Source organism: Anopheles coluzzii, chromosome 3 (genome assembly GCF_943734685.1).
Source record: "Anopheles coluzzii chromosome 3, AcolN3, whole genome shotgun sequence".
In the NCBI taxonomy this organism is placed as follows: Eukaryota; Metazoa; Arthropoda; class Insecta; order Diptera; family Culicidae; genus Anopheles; species Anopheles coluzzii.
In genome coordinates this window covers 60,697,970-60,719,852 of record NC_064671.1, presented here as the reverse complement: position 1 = coordinate 60,719,852, position 21,883 = coordinate 60,697,970, and the positions used below count along the sequence as shown (strand labels likewise).

Sequence of the window (21,883 nt, the reverse complement as noted above, 5' to 3'; positions counted from 1 at the left end):
ACGAAGATCTTGTAGATGAGTTAATTTAGCATTTATTTATTTATTTATTATTCCAGACCATTCGATTTAGATCCGGGTCCTGTATCATACTTGTTTTCGGTCTAGCTCCGATTCTGAATATTTTGGCCGTGCAGCCCACGGCCATAGTTCCGACACGGACATGAGCATCCTGCTCCAATCCTACCTTGGTTTGCAAATCTATCAAATCTAACGATCTATCATTATTTAACTATCTCAGTTGAAAAACTAGTCCATCCTAGACATGGAACTCGTATCAAACCTATTCTTAGTTTGGAAATGTTTTATCAAGACTTTTTATCTGTTGGTACCATCCACCTCTTCTGCAATCATCTCCTATATTAATCTGATTCATGAACTAGTCCCGATCAAAGAACTGTTCTGTTGGAACTGGAACCAATAATGAAACTGTTCCGCTCAAGCTAAAAAAAAAAATAATTTCGTTTATAATTTGGCGTAGACAGTGAGTAGAACCGGTTTACCAACAACAGATAATAAAGGTGACATTATTCTGATTCTGATTCTTCCGACCTTAGGTAATTTATAAAAAATGGAGTATCCTTCGGAGCGTACGGCATGATTGGCACATCATAAGGCATCGGAAACTGGGGATGTTTGCCATTCGGTTCCATTGGAAGAAAGTCTTCGTTCAGCTTAAACGGCAAATAAGGCAAATGCTGTTCAAATTTGATCCCTCAATGTTGATCTTTGGATATCTCTTACCATAATCTTAGGCAGGAACAGTACGCCCGCTTCGTAGTTGTTTATGTACAGTAACTTATCGTAGCGAGTTATACCCCAGGCTGATTTGGAAAAGTTTGCCGAAGTGAGCAGAAACCACTGAAGACCTTCCGGTGTCCAGCGGCAGTAGGTTTTGATATGCGGCATCGCTTTGTTCCGATGCCGCGTTCGACTTATCCACTGATACATATAGTTTTCCAGCCATTTCTGTTGTTTATGCACTTCCTCCGAGTATGGTAGACAACTTCCACCGCATATGTCATCATGGCTTTGCAGTACGTTTGCCAACGATGGATAAATTAAACGAAAACCCGGCAAACGGCGTATAGTTTTTTGCTCATTGTCCTTCCCAAAGCTGGGCATAATTTGCCGTTGGATCCATAATTGCGGTGATTTACCGAACTCACCGATGCCCGAGCTTTGGGCCACTAGCGGGAACGTGGCATCTATTGTGGTTGCATATTGAGAGAGCAGAGCGCCCAAACGCGGATGACCCCACAACGGACCATCGGGTATGTAATAATCACCGCAGGGATGCGAACAGACGAGAAATACTCTGCAAAAATAAATTTCCCCTTCAGAACACCACATTCAATTGAAATGACATATTTCCAGCTTACTTTATGCCGGAAAAATCAGTTTCTGCTATACGGGCCATCCACGATTCCAGCTTCGCTAGCTTGTACGCACCGAGATACTCAAGGAGGCTGGAACGGAAATCAGTCCTACTTTCCCCGTACGTTGGATCGGAACCTTCCGGCACTGCTGGCAAACGGGGGCTGATCCAAAGCCCCTGTGTGCGATTGTACCAATCGTTCTCGTAAAGGTTGGCCGTCGAAACAACAACACGCATCGATCCGTCACAATATCCGTACAGACCCATCTTTGTATGGTGCAATCCGAACCCCGTCTTAGTTTTAATTTTGATAGCAGTAACGTTAGGCTGTTTGTCCGATATCGTTTCCAGCTCAGACTCATCGCCGTACAGTATAAGCAGTGGGTGTTGCTCGTAGCCTGCATCTGAGTACTGCTCCAGCAACCAGTTTATATCTATCATATAAGTAAGCTGCAAAGAGCATTCTAGCTCTCCCAGGCTAGGATCCAGCAGCTCCTGAAAGGTAACCGATAGTGGATCCGTGTGTGTAGGCTGCGAATCCGTGACGGCAGATAAGAAAAAGTTGTACGGGGCAGAAGCAGCAAGCTTATCGGCCATACGTCCCCGCGGGGCTACGAACAATGGGGGAGGGTTCTCAACGATCTCACTATTAACACTTTCATCTTCCGTTGGGCAGGTCGGTAGGACATCCGGAGTAGTTGTATCCTGAGGTGCCTGCATGGTTCAAATTGGTATAACACGGATATTTAAAAATGCACTGTTAAACCTAAACTGAAGTTGCCCACCAGCCACGAATAAGTATAATAGCAGAACTGGCCGGCTAGATGCAGATGCAAGTGACAGCAGCTACGTGAAAGAACTTGCCCTTGATAAGGCTAATGTAGGTATTCGAAGATAATGATTAACACGAGTGTGTATGTGATGATGTTAAAATACCGATAGGATTATTCTGATAATGGCGTTATCAAATGTATGCATCCTGTTTTGATCGTTTACAATAAATTATCTTATCACGCGGTGATAAACAAACTCGAGTGTCAACTCTGCGCCTACGCTAAAGTCTTCGAGTTGCTCGTTTATGAACCGCTCCTAGCCAGTGTTTCGAATTATATAAGTCCAGCTCAACACGGTTTCACACCCAAAAGATCCACAACATCTAACCTCATGGAATTCGTAAGCATCTGCCACACCGCGTTAGATTCTGGGATACAAGTTGATGCAATCTACACAGACATCACAGCGGCATTTGATTGGATCCCGCACTCAATCCTACTAAAAAAAGGATATATTGGGGCTCCCCAGCTCGACCATGCCATAGGTTGCGATCCTATCTTGGTGATCGCACTTACTCTGTAAGGATTGGCTCACATACCTCTCGTTAGCTAAGGGTAACTTCAGTAGTGCCCCAAGGAAGCAACCTCGGATCACTGCTCTTCATATTATTCTATTCTTCATATTCAATTTTGACAAACAGAACATGTTCTATCTAAAGCCAATCAGCTAGTAGGTCTATTTATGAACCCGGTATGTCCCCGTCCGTCGTGCGCCTCTCGCGTAGCTCTATCACGTAATCATTCTAAATTATTTTAAATATTGGAAATGTGTTGCTCTCGAGGGGGCATATTGGTTCGTCGAATTAAATAAATAAATTAAATTAAATTAAATATATGAAATTTACAATCGACATGTATCAATTTTATAGATCCATCATATGCGGCCAGTTTGGCAAAGCCAGTTCCCAAAGTATTAAACACGCATTATAATTAATCACGAATTTATGAAACACGCGTCGTGGTAATACAAACCACCCGCACGCGTTTCACTTATGCTGTGTCAAATAATCCATAAAGAAAGGAGTGTCCTCTGGTGCATAAGGAATGGTTGGAACATCGTAAGGCATCGGGAACTGTGGATGTTTCTTGTTCGCTTCCATCGGGAAAAAGTTTTCGTCCAGCTGAAATCCACCACGAAAAGCTTGTTAATCGCAGATGAACAAAACTAATCAAACCGAAGATCAAGAGCTTACCAACAGTTTCGGTAGGAAGAGTACGCCCGCTTCGTAGCTATTGATACGCAACGGTTTCTCGAATCGGCCGGTCTTGTTGTACACACCCCAGGCCGCCTTCGATAGGTTGGCCGAGGTGAGCAGAAACCAGTACAGCCCTCGGTGTGACCAACGGCAGTAGGTTTTGATGTGCGGCATCGCTTTGTTACGATGCCGCGCTCGACTGCACCACTGCTGCAGATAGTCCTTCAGCCACTCCTGCTTCACGTGTGTGCTTCTTACGTACGGAAGGCATCCGCCACCCATCATGCCATCATGGCTTTGGCGAACGTTCGAAAAGCTCGGATAAATCATCCGAAAGCCGGGCAATCGGCGTATGCCAACCGGGGCACTATCCTTCCGAAAGCTGGCCATAATTTCTCCCAGCACCCATGACTCGGGCGACGGGCCAAGGCTACCGATGCTGGAGCTTTGTGCTACCAGCGGGCAGGAATCATCGATCGGTGCAGCATGCTGTGATAGCAGATAGCCCAAGCGCGGATGTCCCCACAGTGGTCCTTTGGCCGTGTTGGTGTGTCCGCCGGGAACTGAAGCGACGAGAAATACCCTGCAACGGCAAAGTTGGTAATGAAAATTAAACATAAGCGGGAGTTGTGAAGCTCCGGCAAGGTGAACATACTTGACATCAGAGAAATCCGTTTTTCTTATTCGTGCCATCCACGGCTGCAACTGTGGCAGCTTGTACGCGTCGAGATACGTGAGTAGACTGGAGCGAAAGTCGGACCTGCTTTCACCGTACGTCGTGTCGGACCCTTCGGGCACGGCAGGCAAACGAGGACTGATCCAAAGCCCCTGGGTACGATTGTGCCAATCGTCCTCGTAAAGGTTGGCCGTGGAAACGACGACCCGCATCGAACCGTCACGATATCCGTACAGACCCATTTTGGTGTGGTGCACACCGAACGGCGTTTTGATTTCTACCTTTACCGCCGTCACATTTGGTTTCTTCTGTGATACCATTCGCAGCTCGGGTGTCTCATCGCCGTACAGTATCAGCAGTGGGACATTTTCGTACCCAGCAAAAAAGTAATGCGCCAACAGCCAGCCAATGTCTACCATAAAGTTCATCTGTACCGAACACTCCAGCTCACCCAGGCTCGAGTCGAGCAGCTCCTGGAAGGTAACGGACAGTGGTTCCGCGTGCGTCGGCTTGGACGCGGTGATGGTGGTAAGGAAAAAGTTGTACGGGGCGGCCGCCGCAAGCTTCTGTGCCATTTGCCCGCGTGGTGCTACAACCGGGAAGTATGAGTTGATGTCGCGAGGTAGCGCTTTTTGCAAAGATATGCCCGTGTTGTTGGAGGTTGTAGGCCTGTTGGGCGTGTAAGTTTCCTGTTTTGCCGGAACAACCGATTCGGGTGCCGGTTTGCTCTGTTGGGTTGCTTGCATTTTTGCTCTTCGTTCTGCAAACAGCGCCTCGATCGAGTTTTTGTTATCCGCACTGGATGGTTTCGGATTCGCCTTTGGCACACTGCCCGAAGGAACCGCACCAGCACTAGCGACGACGGGTGGTGGTTTCGATGTAGTCGGTTCTTGTTTGGGTTTCTTTTCTGGATTGGTCGAGTCACACGACAGATGTGGGAAAAGGCTGGACACAATTTTCAGCTGCTCCGTAAAGACGCTTTTGTTTACCTTCACATCGTCGGGAATTTCCACCATCGAGAGTGATGCCGCCTTGACGAGTAGCTTTTCAACTGCAAAAGTGAAAAAGTAGGATGAGATGTGCGGGGAAAAGTCGATTCCAGCTACTCACTGTGTGGATGGGCATACTCGCGGAAATGCACGGGATTTACACGATAACAGTCGCCTCCATACTGGCACTCTTTCGTCGGCGCTGTAGGGATAGAGATGGCATATGAGCAAACGCTTTTCCATTTATAATCGATCACGATTCTCGCCTTACCATTGGAATTCATTTTTCTTTTACTATTTTCCATAATAACATAAGCAACAACCACACGCAAATAAAAACACAAGCAAAACGGTTTTCGACCATCGGCCGAGGAGCAGTGTTGCCAGCGGCAATAGGCAATATTAACATGTCAGATTAAATGTCAAATTGTGGCGCACTTTTTCGAATTCCAGCTGATCGGCAAAATCTGCTACGTTTGCGTACGTTTGCGACTGAACTTTATTTCTTGTATTTATTTCTAATCACACGATTTTCCCCCTCTAAATTGGCTCGGGTAGTGTACCATCTCTGTATCGGGTCCAATACTCCTGTACGCGATGCAACCACTGCAGCCAATAACGTCGCATTTCGCTAGGCTCAAGAATATGCACATTGGCCGGCTTCCCACTGGTGTACGCCACGAATATTGCTCCCTTTTGAATGCGCGAATCACAATGCTCGCCGTTTGCCTGCAGTGCCCCGAGATACGCACACAATTGTACCGGTGCATCGTAGGTGGCCCCCACGCTGGTCTTCGGATTGTCCGACGTTTTCCATTCGATGACATGATAGTGGCCCCTATTAGAAAGTTATATCGGTTAGAAACAGGTTAGAAAAACAAATACATTCCACCCACTACCCCTCCGCGTCTTACTTTATAGAGGTAATGCAATCCACCACACCGTTGTAGTGCAGGTAAGGGTGATACAGTTTCTGTTCGATCAATTTCGCCGGTCGCTCAACGTCCTTCAATGCTCCAGATACACTCCGCCACAGAATGCCCGTCTTTTCGATCGCTTCCTCTGACGGGTCGCATCCCGACAGCCACGTCTCCAACGTAGCGTGCAGTGTACTTCCACGGGCAAAAATTTCCTTCTGCAGCAGTTGAAACCCTTCCTCGCCGAGCTCAGCGATTTTGGACGTTTTCCACCGTATCAAAGCCTGTCTCGATGCTTCCGGCATCGTGGAGGAAAGTATTCGATTCACCGACGGCGATTTGTACTGATCGCTCTCGTGCTGTTCGTGCAGTTTCCATTGGCTTTCCACAATACCTCGGTCACTCGGGACGAGCGGAAATTTGGTGATCGCTTGCAATTCCTTGTCGGTGAACGGAATCACCAATCCGGTCGGGTAAGACTCATTTTCCCCGCCATCTCCGTTCGGCGTTTTAACGCGCGAAAAATTACGGCTTTGCCAGAAAATCTCCGAAGTGTATTCGCTTTCCACTACTGGGTGAGCGGTTGTTTTGGGCAGCGTGACCTGCTCGGTAGATTTGGTTTTGGTTTTCCTCTTTGCAGTCGGCTTTATCACCGCACCGAACAAAGCCTTATTTTCGTAATTTAACCTTTTGATAACGTCTGCCTTCGAAAGCTTCACTTTGGGTCGTTTAACAACCGTGCTAAAGCCTCGTACGATGAAGATTTTCAACATTTTTAAAGGAAAGTAAAGTTTTTGAACTAAAATTTTGCACGAAAGAAAAAAGGCTTTGTTTGTAAACAATGTTATCGAACGGCTGCCAAACGGGCAGAAAGAATGACATTTGATTGTAGAAATATTCCCGCCTGCCAAAAACCGGTTTTCGTGAGCTCGCCAACGCTCCAAATCGGTGCGATTTTCCCTCGCTACAGAGCCTTTTTGTAAGTCGTAGTGAGGGGATTTGAGGGTTCAAAATGGCCGCCAAAAGCCAAAAAAAAAATGGCCAAAAAAAGAAATTTGAAATAAGATGAAAGACAGATAGAATGAGAGAGAGAGAGAGAGAGAGAGAGAGAGAGAGAAAGATACCAAAAAGAAAGAGACCGAGAGAGAAGCGAGCGAAAACAAAAAGCACGGCATGCGAAAATCTGACAGAAAGAGACGTTTGTCAATCTTGTGATTAATTGCGCAGGAAAAGGATCGGCAACTCAGTGTGTATTAATTTAAAGTAAATAAAAGTTATAAAAATATAGAAAAATACGTGAAAGTCACGACAAAGAAGAGAACGCCTTGTTCATCTAATACTTAAAATCAAACATTAGCTGGCATCGCGAAAGAAATGGTTTAAAATTAACATTTGTTAAAAATTAACCAGAGTCGTTTAAAATTGCTAGAATTTGGCATCGCGATCGCATTGAGTTCATTTGTTAATTTTAACGACTGGTCCTATGCCGTCGTTAAACAAACGACTGTCAAGAGCGTATGCGATACAAATTAACAGTCGTTTAATTGTACTGCTCGAATTTTTTACCCGCATTTGCCTATATCCCAAGCGCCACAGATTAAGCTTAAACGACTGAAAAATTGAATATCCATAGAAAAAAAAAGAAAGCTCCACAGCTTCATTGGTTTGATCAATAGATGGCGTATTAAAACTGATTGTTATATTGCTATCCTTTTCTTGCAATGTGTTTCGACAAGTTTCATCTTATCATGACCTATATAGCCTTATAACTTTCCGATCAAAAATCTATACGACATGGTCGTGTGGTCAGATACGTGGGTATCAACACCAACGACCATTACTCAAAACTCACTTGCTTCAGTGCTAGTGGTTTTCCGTTGGAGTTTAGTATTTAAACAATCGTATCGCCGTTCTAGTTCTAGCGATGCATAACTTCAATGCGAAACCATACAACAGTACAGAGGAAATGAGAAAGCTCTCCTCCAACCGAGGAAGCTCAACTGGTTGGGTATCCCACAAACAGATCGGCATCTTTTTCCACCAGCTTTTTGCTATTTTTAGAATGCATGAGTCGTTTGCCGTCTGCTAAACGAAGTCTTTCTATATTCCGTTTAGGTAGAGTGCTTGAGTCGTTTAGAAGCCGTTTAGTGGATTTGTGGCACTTGGGATGCCATTTCGAGCAGTCGTTAACTGTTTTGACGATCGTTTATTTTAACAGGAATGAACAACAAATGAACTCGGTTAAACCAAAATGAACTTTAAACGACTGTTAAAATGTATTCATTTATTCGCGATGCCGGCTATTGGTTAGTTAACTTACCCCTGTGGTCGGATTTTTTGCCTGATCAAATCTCGCTGTGTTGTGGGCGTGCGAGTACTTTGAACAGCGATCCTATGCGGTGCACAGTAATTTAAAACCTTTTAGCTATTAAGAAAATAACACGAGTACCCATTTTCTGTTGATTTTCATTCAAAATAATCAACCAAATTGAGCACTTCTATTTCGTATCAACCACCAAGTTGTATACATTTGTCACGCGGCCATGTGCGCGAAAGAAACGACACATCGAGCGAGAACATACACACCTCGGTATATGATGCGCGTACATTGTCACCAACACAACGAAAGGCTTATGGACAAAGGATGTCGAAGTGTTTCGTGTGAAGTGGTAGAGGGGGCACAGAAGCTATCCTCGAAACTAGTACTGTAAGTGAGTAAAGGACGGCTAGAGAAAATGAGCGAGATGCAGCTATTTTTGAACGTCAAAAACCCCCGCCTTGCCCAACGGGGACCTTCGATCAGATGTCAAAGTTACACAAAATAAAAAAAAAATGAAAGAAACACTCCAACAAAATACGAAGCCGTAGAACCTACCCAAAGAAGTATCTGAAAACGAAATCTTTCTGGCAACAAGTGTAATTTGTTGGGCAAAACAATGTGTTTTCTGCATTGAACCAGAAGCTACACGCGTGTTAAAGAGTTAAAGCACGCAGCGGAAGTGAAAAGCTGCGCGACGGAAAAAGTGAAAACTGCAGTCTTGCGTCTGTGCGTACAGCGTTCGTGGTTCGGTTTTGCCATTTGGCGAATGTGAAAATGAACTGTTCCAATCATGATTCCATCATTATCCGTACGGTGACACAAAAGTTCCGTGAAGGCGAATCCGTGCTGGCCGTATCCTTTTATTGTGTTTGGCATGGGGATGAAAAAATCATTTATAGAAGCTTATCGTCTCCTGTGGTCCCCAGCACCGCTAGTAGTTCCGAGCGAGAAGATTGTGCTGAGTAAATCTAGGCATCGAATTAGTTATTTTTTCAATTGCGAGCTCTAAACGATAAGAAATCAAAATAAGCTTCAAGGTAAAAAAAGAAATGCTTAATCCTCGGTGCCGTTTCTTACAGTGCTGCGCCTTTTTTTCTCTTTTGCAGTGCTGTGCCGGAGATGAGGCAATGTGTTCAGGTCATTAGCCAAAAAATAACAAGCGTCTTGCCAGACGAAGATTGCGCGTTCGTTTTCGCTCTGCCAAATCGAATGCATTTCGTGTGCTTGGTGGTTTGTTTACAATTAGCCAACGATAAGAATGGGCGGGAGAAGGGTGCAAAAGGGCCATTATACTGTACAGCGAGGCCTGTCGGACGCAGTGTACATCGTGAAACGAAAACGATTTTTGCGGGTTTTTTGCTTGTGTGTGTAGATGATTCTGAAGGTCTGAACATACCAGAACATTGCACACATTGCTCATCGAGTGTTGGGCACGCTGCCTTGGTGATTGCTTGATTTGGGTATATTTTTTTTTCTCTAACGCTGAAACCGATGTTGGTCCAGATCAAGATAACCGCATTTGGCATTTTGATGACGCACGATACCTCACCAGAGCACACATGTTTACATTTGCGCGAATGTTTGGCATCCGGGCTTCTAGAAGTAAAAAAAACAGTAACAGTAACGCAACATAAGCATATTTGTCAAAACATATGGCACCTTGCCTTGTACCGTGGGACGGGGGCCAGGGTTAGTTTTCTATTTTCCTTAACCAGCAGATCAAACACAACGGCCGTTTGCATTGTAGATACTAGCCGCGTATCAAATCGTTGGAAACAACTTCCAAAACCGGCTGCTCGTTACGGTCAGCTCCAGCGAATCGGCGGCACTGTTTTCATTTTCCGTTTCCCGCGAACCACCGGAAAGCATATCGGACCTAACGATTGTGGCCGTGGTCCCCATAAATGAATCATTTTTCGTCAACACCGGTAAGCAACACGTTTTTCCACACGCTCTACCATTTCCGCTCCATTTTTGCTAAATTCTTCCTGTTCCATTCATGCTAAATACCTCTCTCTCTGTCTCTCGCCAGAGTCCAGCTTCGGTTCCGTGTCCAGCCATCAGTTTACCGTGTTCTCGGATAATCAGCCCACCACCTACTATTACCACGCTACCGAGGAAATCAGCGCAGCGAAGGAACACTTTTTAACCAGTCTTAAAAACCTTAAAGCTTCGTACCGTGCCGTACCGGTGCGTTCGCCGGGCGCATTCGACTGGCTGCACTACTACAAACCGGCGGACGAGCGGACCGGTCTGCTGGCGATCGATCGGAGCGTAGCCGACGGTAGCCAGGCGCCGAAAACTCGTGACGCAAAGTTCCGCGAAGAGCTAGAACGGCGGCGGCATGAGTACACCGTGTACGAACCTTACCACGTGTACACGGCCACCTGGAACGTTAACGGGCAGACGTCCGAAACGATCGAGCTGCCGGAATGGCTCGCCACCACGGACAGTCCGCCCGATATCTATGCGGTCGGGTTTCAGGAGATTGAATGGACGCCGGAAAAGATTCTGATGAACGAAACCAAAATCGATCGAACATGGGTGTAAGTTTGTGGGAAAGCTCTAATTTTGCACGTGTCGTGCTTTCATCGAACTTTTCGTCCTCCGTTTACTTTCAATTTGTATTTTTCCTTTGTCTCCTGCAGTGATAAGGTTATGAGCGGGCTTCACAAAGGAGCCATTTATACCGAGCTCGCCTCGGTACGGTTGGTGGGTATGATGCTAACCGTGGCGGTGAAAAGTACCATCTATCCGAAGATAAACGATTGCCTTACGGCTGCCGTCGGTACCGGAACGTTGAAATGGGTATGCAATGTCTATGACAATCGCCGTTCGGCAGCTATAAAAATTACGATCGATTTTGCTTTACGCCTTGCAGGGCAATAAAGGAGGCGTTGGGGTGAGCTTCAAGCTGAATGAAGCCCTTTTCTGTTTCGTCAACACGCATCTGGCCGCGCACACGCAGGAGGTGGAGCGAAGGAATGACGATCACGACGACATTATACGGCGCATGTCGTTTGACAATGGCTTTCGAATGCGGTCAATCGATGAACATCAGTAAGTAGGGGACACGGGGGTTGGTTTAAATTTGGCCAAAGAAAATTGAGCCAGTTGTGGGGAGAATTTGATAAAAACGCCATGTTGATATAGTGGTGATTGTACGAACATATCGCTTATCAGAGCTAATAGCACTTATGGTGGCCTTGTTCTGATAGGACTAAACCCATGTCGCATGCAGAGATAAGGAATTGCAATTGTTGTTTAGTGTTATAATGCAGGCTTCATTCTTTTTTCCTTTCTTTCTAGTCATATATTTTGGATCGGTGACTTAAACTACCGTTTAGACGGACCGGAAGTGTCTCAGGAGTACGTAAACCGGAAGGATCGCGACTACAATCAGCTGTACCAGCATGACCAGCTGTACGTGGAAAAGCGCCGGAATCGCATCTTTCGAGACTATAAGGAAGGTAAGATTCTTTTCCCACCCACCTACAAATACAACCCCGGCACGGATGAGTGGGACAGTAGCGAAAAGAGCCGAACGCCTGCTTGGTGTGATCGCATCCTGTGGAAGGGCCAGCGGATAGAGATGTTGCGGTACAATAGTGTGATGCAGCTGCGCAAAAGTGATCACAAACCGGTTTATGCAGACTTTAAGGTCGATGTAAGTATTAGGGAAAGCAGTGCAGGAACGTTTGGTTCGTCAATTGACCCATTCTTTTTATTTTAGGCCCAAGCAAAAGACCAAGCAAAGCTGAAGAAAGTAAGCGAAGAAGTGCTGAAAACTGTCGACAAGTACGAAAACGACAATCAACCACAGATTACGGTGGAACAGACCGATCTCGACTTTGGCTTAATTCGGTTCAATGAAAAGTACTCCCGCGAGCTGCTGGTAGCGAACAACTGCCATCTGCCGGTACGCTTCCGGTTCGCCTGCAAGGACGATCGGAACAGCCAGGTGTGCGAGGATTTCATTCACATTAGCCACAGCAAAGGCGAACTGCTGACCGGAAACAGTCTGAGCATTCGGATCGACATACTGGTTAATGCACCGGCCGCCTCCAAGATGCTGCGCAAACTAAAGGACGCGCAGGCCGGCTCGAAGGTACCGCTCGACATACTGGTGCTGCACGTGGAAAACGGGCGTGATATATTTATTACCATTTTCGGCGAGTACAAGCCGAGCTGCTTCGGGGTGTCGCTCGATACGCTGATGAAGCTGAACAAGCCGGTATCGATGTACGCGATCCACGAGCTGGTTTCGTTGGATCACGAGGAAAAGCTGATCGATCTGGTCGGGGACGATGTGGGGGGAAGTAATCTTCGCTTTCCGCGCGAAATCTGGCGCCTGGTGGACAATCTGCGCAAGATGGGACTGCAGACGCCTCAGCTGTTCACGCTGGACCGGAAGGTGGGACAATCGGACGCGGCTAACCTGCTCGAAATCCGCGACTGGCTGGACAGCTGGTCGACGGATGATTTCCGTATCCTTTTATTATACACATGTTCTTGTAACGCATGTCTATTTCAAATTTGATTTAAAATTATCCTTAACTAGCTATACTTCGCACCTATCCATCAGCCGGTACACCACACACAACGGCCGAAGCGCTACTGATGATGCTGGAAGCCCTGCCGGAGCCGGTTGTGACGATCAGCGAACGGGAGTGTATCATAGCGTCCGATAATTTCGAACGCTGCAAGGAGCTGCTGCGCACCAAACTTAAATCCGTCAATCGGATCCTTTTTCTGTACATTTGTCTCTTTTTGCAGGATTTCTGGAATGCGAACAAATCAATCCGGATCGATACGATTGGTAGGTTATTGCACTGGATATGCAGTTGCACTGTTTTCACTGAGCTTAGATAAAGCAAAAGTGCGCTCATTCCGTATTCTTTTGTCTTTCTTTTAGCGGGTCTTTTCGGTCGAATACTGATTCGCAGCCAGTTGCCGGCGAAGCCAGAATTTAGCAACAGTATTTACGCCTATTCCGAAGGGGAGCGAGACCAGCGGCGACGGTTCATGATGACGCTGCTCAACAACAATGTTCGCGAGTTTGCTCGCCAGGAAATGAGTACACTCTGAAACGGTGGAATTCTGGAATTACCCTCAACGTGAGCGTGCAAGCGCACCAACCTAATCGTACGGATAGACGCCGAGATAAAAGTGTATAGCGGCCGCTTGGCGGTTTGTTTGCGGGTGATGTTAGGTACCACGGTTTGAAGCAATAGTAGCTTACACTCGACCTTAAGTTTTGTGTTTGTGTTAAATTCAATCTAATCTCACCATAACACACCTTACTACTACACTCGTCCGTTTTGGAGAGCATTTGTGTACTCATATTGAAGTTGAAACCCAGCCCGTGTTGTAAACGTTATGTGAAAAGAAGCAACAGCAAAAATACACAAAATACAATGTGAAATGCTATACACATTTAATTACTGCTACCTTTAAGCACCACACTGAATAGCTTGCAGAATTATACCCTTATAATACGCCTTTTATAGTTGGCCCTTGCCCTTGCCATTGAAAAAAGATTCAATAGGATAGAGGTTCGATAAAAGTTCTAGAGGTAAGAAAGGCATCAGTTACAAACCTGTCCAAAACCAACCTAAATTTGGCAGGGGCTTCAGGAAAGGATTAGGATATAAATTACTAACTTCGAAATTCCCGAATATTTTCGGTATCTGATCCAGAGCACGAAAAAGTTCCTGGCCCGCGATCAGCTGGACTGGGTTCAAGTCTAGGATTTCCATAGGTTCAGGATCCAATCTTAGACCTATGGTTTAGATTGTAAAAATAGATGTTCTGGATTAGTGGTAGCCTTGGGTTTGGGCACTGTTCTATAAACGGAATAGGGGTGAGGATTGTATCTAATGGTGGGAGCTCGGAATCGAACCTACCTGATTCTGATTTCGGGTTCGAAATCAATTCAGAAACCGATTACGATACTGGAGCTGATTCCGAAGTTGACTCCGAAGCCGATTCCCGAGTGGAATCCGGAGACGATTCTGGAGTTGGCTCCCGAATCGATTCCGAAATTGGAATCGGCTCCGAAATTGGATACGGAATTGGATCGGGAATCATAATCGGATCCGGAATCGTAATCGGAATTGGCTCCGAAATCAGAAATGGCTTCTGTAATTCCGGACCTACTATCCGGAATCGATTCCAGAAAACTTCGGAGCTAGCTGGAATCGATTCCGACGAAAGCTTCATGTCTCCCATTACTGATTGTTTCAGAAGCCGAATAGATTACCGATCTATATCGGGTTGAATGTCTATGTACACACGACGCTCACGGGATTGCCCATACCCGAATGGACAACCGATAGCTGGACACGATTCTATCTTCACTATTAACGTAAAAGGGATAGAACTTATTATTATACTTTGAACGTACCTGAAAGGTATGTATGCTTCACTAATCAGGATATGAAGGGAAGGACAAGGTAAAAGAGACACATAAAAGTTTCCTCACGGCTACACATGTCCTCTAGATGCGTTGCCTATGCGCCTCGGTATCACAGCGGCATACGACAGGTAAGCAGTACAACTGCTGCTACCAAATACGCACACATGCTTAAAGAACACAACTATTCGGTTCGGTTTGGTAATCGTCGGGTGGACGATGGAACGCGATGGAACAGACTTTTTCGTAATGTTGTTGTATAACTTAGGCTTATTTGGGCGGCACGTGTGTACGCTCGCAATAGGTTCAGGATCTGAAGCAAAATTGATTCTAGAATAACGATCAATTTCTAAACTAAAACAGGAAGGGAAACTGTTCCAAGACCTAGATGGGTTTCGGCACCATCGTTTTGTGTAGGTTGGCCTAAGTAACAAACAGCATTCAGAATACGTTCTGTACCGGCGTAAGCTGATGGGATATACAAACTGTGCAATTGATGATTGAGATTTAAAAAGATGTATTTTCCATTTTTTGCACTTTACATTTTCACGGCCAACAAACACTCGGCAACGGCATTATTCCCAAAGCCCGTCGTTCATTTCCGCGGACGTCCAGCTGCTTTCTTGCTCGTGGTCGACTGTTTGTCTTTGTTCGTTTTGTTCTGCAGCAACGGATGCACGTCGTCGATCGGTGCATTGTCCAGTGCTATCTCGTACTGGCTCGTTTTACGCTTCTTCATCGAAGGTTCGTTTTCCTTCATCGAATCCGACCCACCTCCACCACTGCCGGCACCGCTACCACCACCGAGCGCTCCTACCGAAGCACCGAAACCTGCAGCGCCTCCACCTCCCCCAAGCGTGTCATTGTCCTGCGAGCCCCAGCCATCCTCCGGGTCTTCCACCTCCGGTGCCATCGGCAGAAACTGAAGCGCATGCTCATCCTCGTATTCCTCGTCGGAGCTGCAGAAGGCGGCAATCGGCTCGGCCGACACGACGTCCACCTCCACCTCCTCGTCCTGTTTCGATTCCGCCGCCAGGTCGACCGATTTGTCCTCGTCAGTAATGTCAAACTCCGACTCTCGCTCCTCGTACTCTACGTTCTCGTCCAGCTCCTTAAAATCGGGCGCAAAGGCGGACCAATTTTCCACCTGGTTCTGGGCCCAGATCGACACCAGCCCGGAGCTGATGCTGGCAATGATTGGCCGCACCGGATGCCAGACCACGTCGAGCAGCAGCTCGCCCTTGGTACCGTGCAGGATCTTAACGAGATTGCCGATCGATTTCTCCCACACGTAGAGGGCGTGCTGGCGAGCACTTCCGGCACAGATGTACTCACCGTCGCCCGAAAAGCAACACTTTTTCCACGTGGTTCTGTAGCGAATAGGGAAGAGCAGTGGTCAATAGCGGTTATTTGCTTGAAAATGGCAATCTTATACGTACTTGTTTACAAGATCTTGCAGCTTCTGTATCGGTTCCGGTTCGCCGTCCTTCCCGCACGTCACCACCTCCTTGGAGTCGTACACGCGTATGACACGGTCGGAAGTGTTCACGAGAAACGCTCTACGGAGAAAACAAAGATTAGAAAACAAAGGGTTAAACTACTCCCCCGCCTCCGTCACGGAGACACTTACTCTCCTCGTCGGGCAAATTCTATGCTCTTAACGGCGGTAACGCTGGAACTTCCCAGCACAATCTTAAAGCTGGCCACAATTTCGAGCGTGTTAGCGTTCAGCACCAGAATCTTTCCTTTCGCATTACCGGTATAGATGTGTTCTCCGCGACGATCAAACGCAGCGACAATGTTTAAATCGCCCTGGAAAATAAAAAAAAGCAAAAAAGCCGCAATTCCATGTTGACTGCCCTCGCCCCCAAAAGCCTTGAGCCCTTCCCGACTTACATCATTATCCAGCGGCAAACACTCGTGCTTACCGCCGACGTCCACCAATATAGCGGCGTAGCGCATCGGACACACCAGGAACTTGTTGTCATTGCGCGGATGGAACTGTACCTTCAGGATCGGCGACGGAAACCGATACTTCTGCTCGCAGTCCCCACTAAGCACGTCCCAGATGCACACGTTGTTGTCGGTCGAGGCGGACAGCAGCTTGTGGCCATTGCGCGACCAGCACAAGCTGCACACCGGGTGTACGTGGGCGGAAATGATCTTTGCGATGCCGCGCGTCAGAAAGTCCCAGATGACCACGCGCCCATCGTTACAGCCAACGGCTAGCAGGGTGCCGTACTTGTTGAAAGCGCACGTCACCGCGAGCGAGATGCAGTCCAGCGAGCCATCAAATTCTTCCGGATAGTTTTGCCCGAACGATTCTACAAATGCGGTTGTGGTGAGGGGGAGAAAAGAATGATTAGCGAATGGGTTCTTTAGCTGCTAGCTTACCCTCGTACCAAGTAGTTCCAGATTCATCGCTTTAGCATGCGCTTGGTGCGCTTTTTAACGCGGAAACACCACAAAACACGCCACAAACGGTGGCTTGCAAAAACAACAGCGGCGGCAACAACAAATCAACAAACGCTAGATGATGTAAACAAACGCTTGGCGTAGATATGATAGTGATGGGACATTACGTGCGAACCTAGTGGAACGGTTCCACTATTCACTTCGAGTACAGTCTTTCGCAGAGTTACGCGAATAATGCGTTCCAAGGACATTCGCTTATCTTTGGTTTTCACGTAAGTCGAATATCACGTTTTTCAGCCAAACTATGAATGATAAAAAGTTATTTATGATGTGTTTTACTAATTCAATATCCATTACTACTTATTTCGTACAATTCGTGGAGAAAATTCGGTTATATCTGTTATTTTAGCCATTTCAAACTTTTAGCAAAACTGCAATTTATTTTGAATTGGAAATTTTTTGAAGAAATTGTACCAATTTGACATATGAACTGTCAAAACTAAAAATTCACATAGTTAGAGTGTCACGTAACTCGGGGAAAAATGTTATTTTTCCATGTTTTATACTTAAAATGGACTGGAAAAGCTTTATAATTGATAGATAAATATGTTGTGTAAGTATTTCAGCCATTTTAGCATAAAAGACGGTGAAAAAACTACTTACATTTGAGATCCGCATACATTTGAGACTCGATGACCAAAAAAAGCTTCCACCAGCCGCCACCGGATATGGTAGTGAAAATCGAAATTACACTAGCTAGTAAGGAAAATGTACCCCGGCCGTTAGAGTGGATCTGCACCTCTCAATGAGTGAACGGATTCGATCCACTCAATTTGTTCCGGAACATTTTCCCATCACTAGCGTATACACTGTGGCAGTGTTGCCAGATTGTACAGGCTGCAACAAAATGTTTGTCATTCGAAAAATAAAATTAAAAAGCGCGTTGTTATGAATTTCTTTGATTTTTTTTTATTTCTTATCATTTTTACTGATATTTGTATTACTTACTCCTGTAACATTCCTAGCTTAAGTTCTAGCGTACTACACAAGCGTTCCCTTTGCGTAGCGTCCTTCAGTCCCAGCGCATCGAAATCGATCAACTCTCTGATCAGTTCCCGTTTGCGAACATAGAACAGTAAATTACATATCAGTACAAAGCCTTCGCCCTGTTCCGCTTCATTCGTAACACGAATCGTTTCCATGTTCGCCACAATCTGCTTCGCATTCGCTTCTAGCACCTCCAGGAACGGTACGTTGCCACGCTGCCCCAGACAAAGCAGCGCCTTCAGCACCTCCATATCGATCGACGGTTTGCACAGCAAGTTGGGCAACATCTTGAGCCAGAGCGTAAACAGCTCCTGGCCGTACCGGCGCCATAGCGAATCGCTGCCCACGATAATGTCACAAAACAGCACCAAAATGCGGTTGCGGATTTCCTGCGGCAGCTTCGCCGTTATGTACACCTCCAGCAGCGTTTGGAGCAGCGTGCGCGTTTCCTGATTAACCGCCATACAGTCGGTCTCGAGTAGCATGTAGCGCAGGACTTGCAGCAACAGGTTCGTTGCTTCGGCACCGCGGAACTTCCAGTTCATTACGCACCGCTTCACGTACTCGACAATTTTCGTGTACGGCTGGGACTTTTTCTTCCCTCCGCGGAACTGCTCATGCAGGCAGCAGTAAAAGTAGCAGATGTTGAAGTTATGCCGATAGCAGTGATCATCGACCGTTTTTTCGCTCAAAATCGGAGCCGTCGTTTTGGATCGCTTGGGCTGTTGGCTTTTCGTCTCCGTGCCGGACTGGTAGTACGGGAAGCCGCCGAGAATGTGGGTACAGAATTTGGCACCGTACTCCTCCCGGAACCAGCGTTTCATATCGTCGTTGTTTGTTTCACCGCAGTACTGAACGGTCAAATCCCAAAGCTGTATGAAAATGGCCATCAACAGTTCGAGCGTGGCGGCCGCTTCCTGCGTTAGGGCGTGCTCCTGTCCCGGTTCCGCACCGGTACCGGTTGGTCGGACCTCTAGCCAGGATTCAAACAGCACTGGCATCAGCATCTCCACGTACATCTTGAGCTTGCGGCCGTCATCGACCCGATCGCCCAGCGAGAGGTCTTTATCCGTGCCGGTCGTCTTGCGGAACAACACATCCATCGGGCAGGTCGTATAGAGGTGACGCTTTTGGATTGGTAAAAACATTGTGCTGGCTCTATCGAACGTGTAATTGATTTGTACCGCTTTGTCCGGTTGATAATCGGGTACCTTGGAAGCAAACCTAACAATAGGAGGAATATTGTTGTTAGTAATTTTACCATGTCGTAGGAGCATGTAACATTATTCTTACGGATTATCTACATCTTCCGCCAGCGAAACAGCTTCCTCTAGCGGCTCTGCTGTTTCATTTTTTGTCCGCTTGCTGTCGATAAGAATTTTCAATATTCCCGTCAACCGCGAGAGCACCTTCACGCGCCACCGCGTACTTGTCGACTGCTTGTCGAGATTGATCGTCAGCGTGCGGCCCGGTTTGGATTCCGTTCTCAGCTTCGAAATCATGTCCAAAAACTGCGGCAGTATCTTGTCCCGGTTGGCCACAACCAGCTCCGGCAGGTACTGGAGCAGTACATCCAGCAGCAGGAGCGAATCTTCCTGGATTCGCGACTGAATGTGGGTCATGCTGCAGCGCAGAAAGGACAACAGCACCTCATAGAACGGAACCATCACGGACTGCCCACAAGCGGCCAGTATGCATCCGAGTGTTTTGTACGCGTCCCTCCGCACATCGTGCTCAATGTCGATGGAAAGGCTGGAGACGTCTTTGACCACCGAGCTGAGCATCCGGTGCAGCTCCGACGGCATTTTCGTGATGATTTCTCGCACTCCGCGCAGTCCTTCGATTTTGGACGACACATTGTTGAGCTTCAGTTTGGCGAGGCAATCCTTCAGGGTTAAGTTTTTGTTGGACAGTACCGCTGCGTTGGTCAGATTACGCTGCTTCAGCTGATCCGGTACGACTATTTTGCGCACTTTGAAGTTTGTTTTCGTCACATTGGCACCTTTCGGGAGTTTGGCTCCCTTTAGTTTGATCTTGGATTTTTCTGCTTTTTTGAACTTTTTCGAGCTTCCACCCATTTTTACGGCTACTTTTTGAGGAAATTCCAACCGAAACGAAAACCTGCAACACCGGCAAGTGTACGAATGCAAGTAAACAGACCGCGCACGTGCTATTTTGACATCGTTTGATCAACATTCTGATCTTTTTCACCGGGCTGAACTAATTTGTTGGATGTTTGATACACTTTTTTGACTGGGCAATATAGTTTTGATACTTTTACAAAAAAATTTATCACAATTTTTCAACATAAAACGACAACATGTATTGAGCTCAACATCATAGCGACTACTAGCTTTAATTTTATTCTAACGAAAAACAGATTATATACATTGCGAAGAATGATTGCAGCGGCACAGTCGATTATTTCTTTTCCTTATTCTCCATCTCTTCCAGTGCCTTCAGCAGCTCCTGATCGTGGCGGTCCCGTACGTTGCGGATGCACTTCTCGATCTCAGCCCGGTGCTGTGGGTTTTCCGGTGGGTACAGCTGCCGTCTCGTATCGGTCACCCACTTCTCGAAATATTCCGGCTGATTGAACCAGTGGAACATTGCCACCGGGAAGGTCATGTAGAGGGCCATTTTTCCGATTTCCAACGCCCAGCCGCCCATTCTGTACGATCGATGCTAAAATTACAATGCATCTGAGGTTATCGAAGCTGCTGTTGGGCACGATTTGTATCACAAAACTTACATAAATATTAATTTCACAAGCAATGCACCTCCTTCGCGTGTGTGTGTTTTGATTGTTGTTTTTCTTGTTGTTGTTGCAGTTTCAGCTGCGCACAGAGTGACCAGAAATACCGATTTATCTGTATTCCTACCGATTTTTGATATGCCTACCAATTCACAGATGAGCCCCCTAAAACTACCGATTTTTCATTTATCCTTCCGAAACAAGGACCGTAAAGATATCAGGTCAAGTTATAAGCCCGTTTTGACAGCTAGGTGGAAGAAGAATCGACGAAGAAAACTGACAGTTAGTTTTCCGCGTTTGGCGAACGCTTCAAGTTCTCGAAGGAAAATTTCCATTTTAAATCACGGGCAGTGTCCTAACAAACTAAAATATTCACCCAAATTGATCTCCACCAAATATTAACCATGCAAAACGTAAACAATCCATCAATACATATACAAGCGGAAAACCATCTGTCAAAATCGGAGCCCAGGGGGGGGATCGCCAAAACCGCTATAACTACACCTCATTATACATTCCACCTTGTTCCGAAAGATTTTTTTGTAATACTAACCAAAAAGTCATATAACCATTTCCCAAATCACTTAATGTATAAAACTCTATATGGAAATCACTAGCAACTAGAACCAGGAGATCAACAGAGACAACTAAGGCCCATGTCTGCACTTCAAGAAGTCGAACGCGCTGATAAAATTTTATATGCAATTTGACAGATAATGTAACCCGGCGCTCTAGCAGCAACAGAACACGACATCGAACATGAAAAATGTATAGGACTTCACATGTTCGATTTGTGGGTTATCACATCGAACATGTAAAATCCCATATATTTTTCATGTTCGATGTCGCGTTCAATTGCTGCTAGAGTCCCAACGATTTGTTGGATTAAATTCCCTAGTACAATTTTCAGATCGACACTTCAGAAAGGCCTCACGTGACCGCTAT

General features: G+C 46.3%; 7 protein-coding genes across 8 annotated transcripts; 1 reads left to right on the top strand and 6 right to left on the bottom strand.

Moving 5' to 3' along the window:
* Positions 1–9: 9 nt before the first annotated feature.
* On the bottom strand, positions 10–2,347 carry LOC120959899 (probable tyrosyl-DNA phosphodiesterase). Of its 2 annotated transcripts, XM_040383647.2 has the most exons (4): positions 1,380–2,347; positions 742–1,315; positions 501–671; positions 10–440 (listed from the first exon to the last, which is right to left on the bottom strand). In XM_040383647.2, the coding sequence occupies exons 1-3, from the start codon at positions 2,093–2,095 to the stop codon at positions 525–527; spliced, it is 1,437 nt and encodes a 478-aa protein (XP_040239581.1). In that variant the 5' UTR covers positions 2,096–2,347; the 3' UTR covers positions 10–440; positions 501–524. The 2 variants fall into 2 exon arrangements, with proteins under 2 accessions (XP_040239581.1, XP_040239580.1); XM_040383646.2 differs by having other exon boundaries at positions 10–671; positions 1,380–2,345.
* Positions 2,348–3,048: 701 nt separating this feature from the next.
* On the bottom strand, positions 3,049–5,455 carry LOC120959897 (probable tyrosyl-DNA phosphodiesterase). Its single transcript, XM_040383644.2, has 5 exons — positions 5,341–5,455; positions 5,191–5,271; positions 4,060–5,131; positions 3,402–3,987; positions 3,049–3,329 (listed from the first exon to the last, which is right to left on the bottom strand). The coding sequence occupies exons 1-5, from the start codon at positions 5,372–5,374 to the stop codon at positions 3,195–3,197; spliced, it is 1,908 nt and encodes a 635-aa protein (XP_040239578.2). The 5' UTR covers positions 5,375–5,455; the 3' UTR covers positions 3,049–3,194.
* A 95-nt stretch (positions 5,456–5,550) lies between these two features.
* LOC120959900 (mitochondrial genome maintenance exonuclease 1-like) lies at positions 5,551–6,996 on the bottom strand. The gene is made up of 2 exons (XM_040383648.2): positions 5,984–6,996; positions 5,551–5,907 (listed from the first exon to the last, which is right to left on the bottom strand). The coding sequence occupies exons 1-2, from the start codon at positions 6,757–6,759 to the stop codon at positions 5,610–5,612; spliced, it is 1,074 nt and encodes a 357-aa protein (XP_040239582.1). The 5' UTR covers positions 6,760–6,996; the 3' UTR covers positions 5,551–5,609.
* A 1,377-nt stretch (positions 6,997–8,373) lies between these two features.
* LOC120956420 (inositol polyphosphate 5-phosphatase OCRL) lies at positions 8,374–13,736 on the top strand. Its single transcript, XM_040377877.2, has 9 exons — positions 8,374–9,158; positions 10,054–10,234; positions 10,339–10,852; positions 10,955–11,114; positions 11,188–11,366; positions 11,616–11,973; positions 12,040–12,793; positions 12,892–13,125; positions 13,222–13,736. The coding sequence occupies exons 1-9, from the start codon at positions 9,081–9,083 to the stop codon at positions 13,392–13,394; spliced, it is 2,631 nt and encodes an 876-aa protein (XP_040233811.2). The 5' UTR covers positions 8,374–9,080; the 3' UTR covers positions 13,395–13,736.
* Positions 13,737–15,221: 1,485 nt separating this feature from the next.
* LOC120956421 (retinoblastoma-binding protein 5 homolog) lies at positions 15,222–17,261 on the bottom strand. Its single transcript, XM_040377878.2, has 5 exons — positions 17,124–17,261; positions 16,618–17,045; positions 16,352–16,533; positions 16,161–16,280; positions 15,222–16,091 (listed from the first exon to the last, which is right to left on the bottom strand). The coding sequence occupies exons 1-5, from the start codon at positions 17,140–17,142 to the stop codon at positions 15,317–15,319; spliced, it is 1,524 nt and encodes a 507-aa protein (XP_040233812.1). The 5' UTR covers positions 17,143–17,261; the 3' UTR covers positions 15,222–15,316.
* Positions 17,262–18,079: 818 nt separating this feature from the next.
* LOC120958242 (testis-expressed protein 10) lies at positions 18,080–20,407 on the bottom strand. Its single transcript, XM_040380890.2, has 2 exons — positions 19,477–20,407; positions 18,080–19,407 (listed from the first exon to the last, which is right to left on the bottom strand). Exons 1-2 carry the CDS (start codon positions 20,259–20,261, stop codon positions 18,141–18,143), a joined length of 2,052 nt encoding a protein of 683 aa, XP_040236824.2. The 5' UTR covers positions 20,262–20,407; the 3' UTR covers positions 18,080–18,140.
* A 101-nt stretch (positions 20,408–20,508) lies between these two features.
* Positions 20,509–21,116, bottom strand: LOC120958243 (protein PET100 homolog, mitochondrial). The gene is made up of 2 exons (XM_040380891.2): positions 20,936–21,116; positions 20,509–20,868 (listed from the first exon to the last, which is right to left on the bottom strand). Exon 2 carries the CDS (start codon positions 20,851–20,853, stop codon positions 20,605–20,607), a length of 249 nt encoding a protein of 82 aa, XP_040236825.1. The 5' UTR covers positions 20,854–20,868; positions 20,936–21,116; the 3' UTR covers positions 20,509–20,604.
* Between the last annotated feature and the right edge of the window lie 767 nt (positions 21,117–21,883).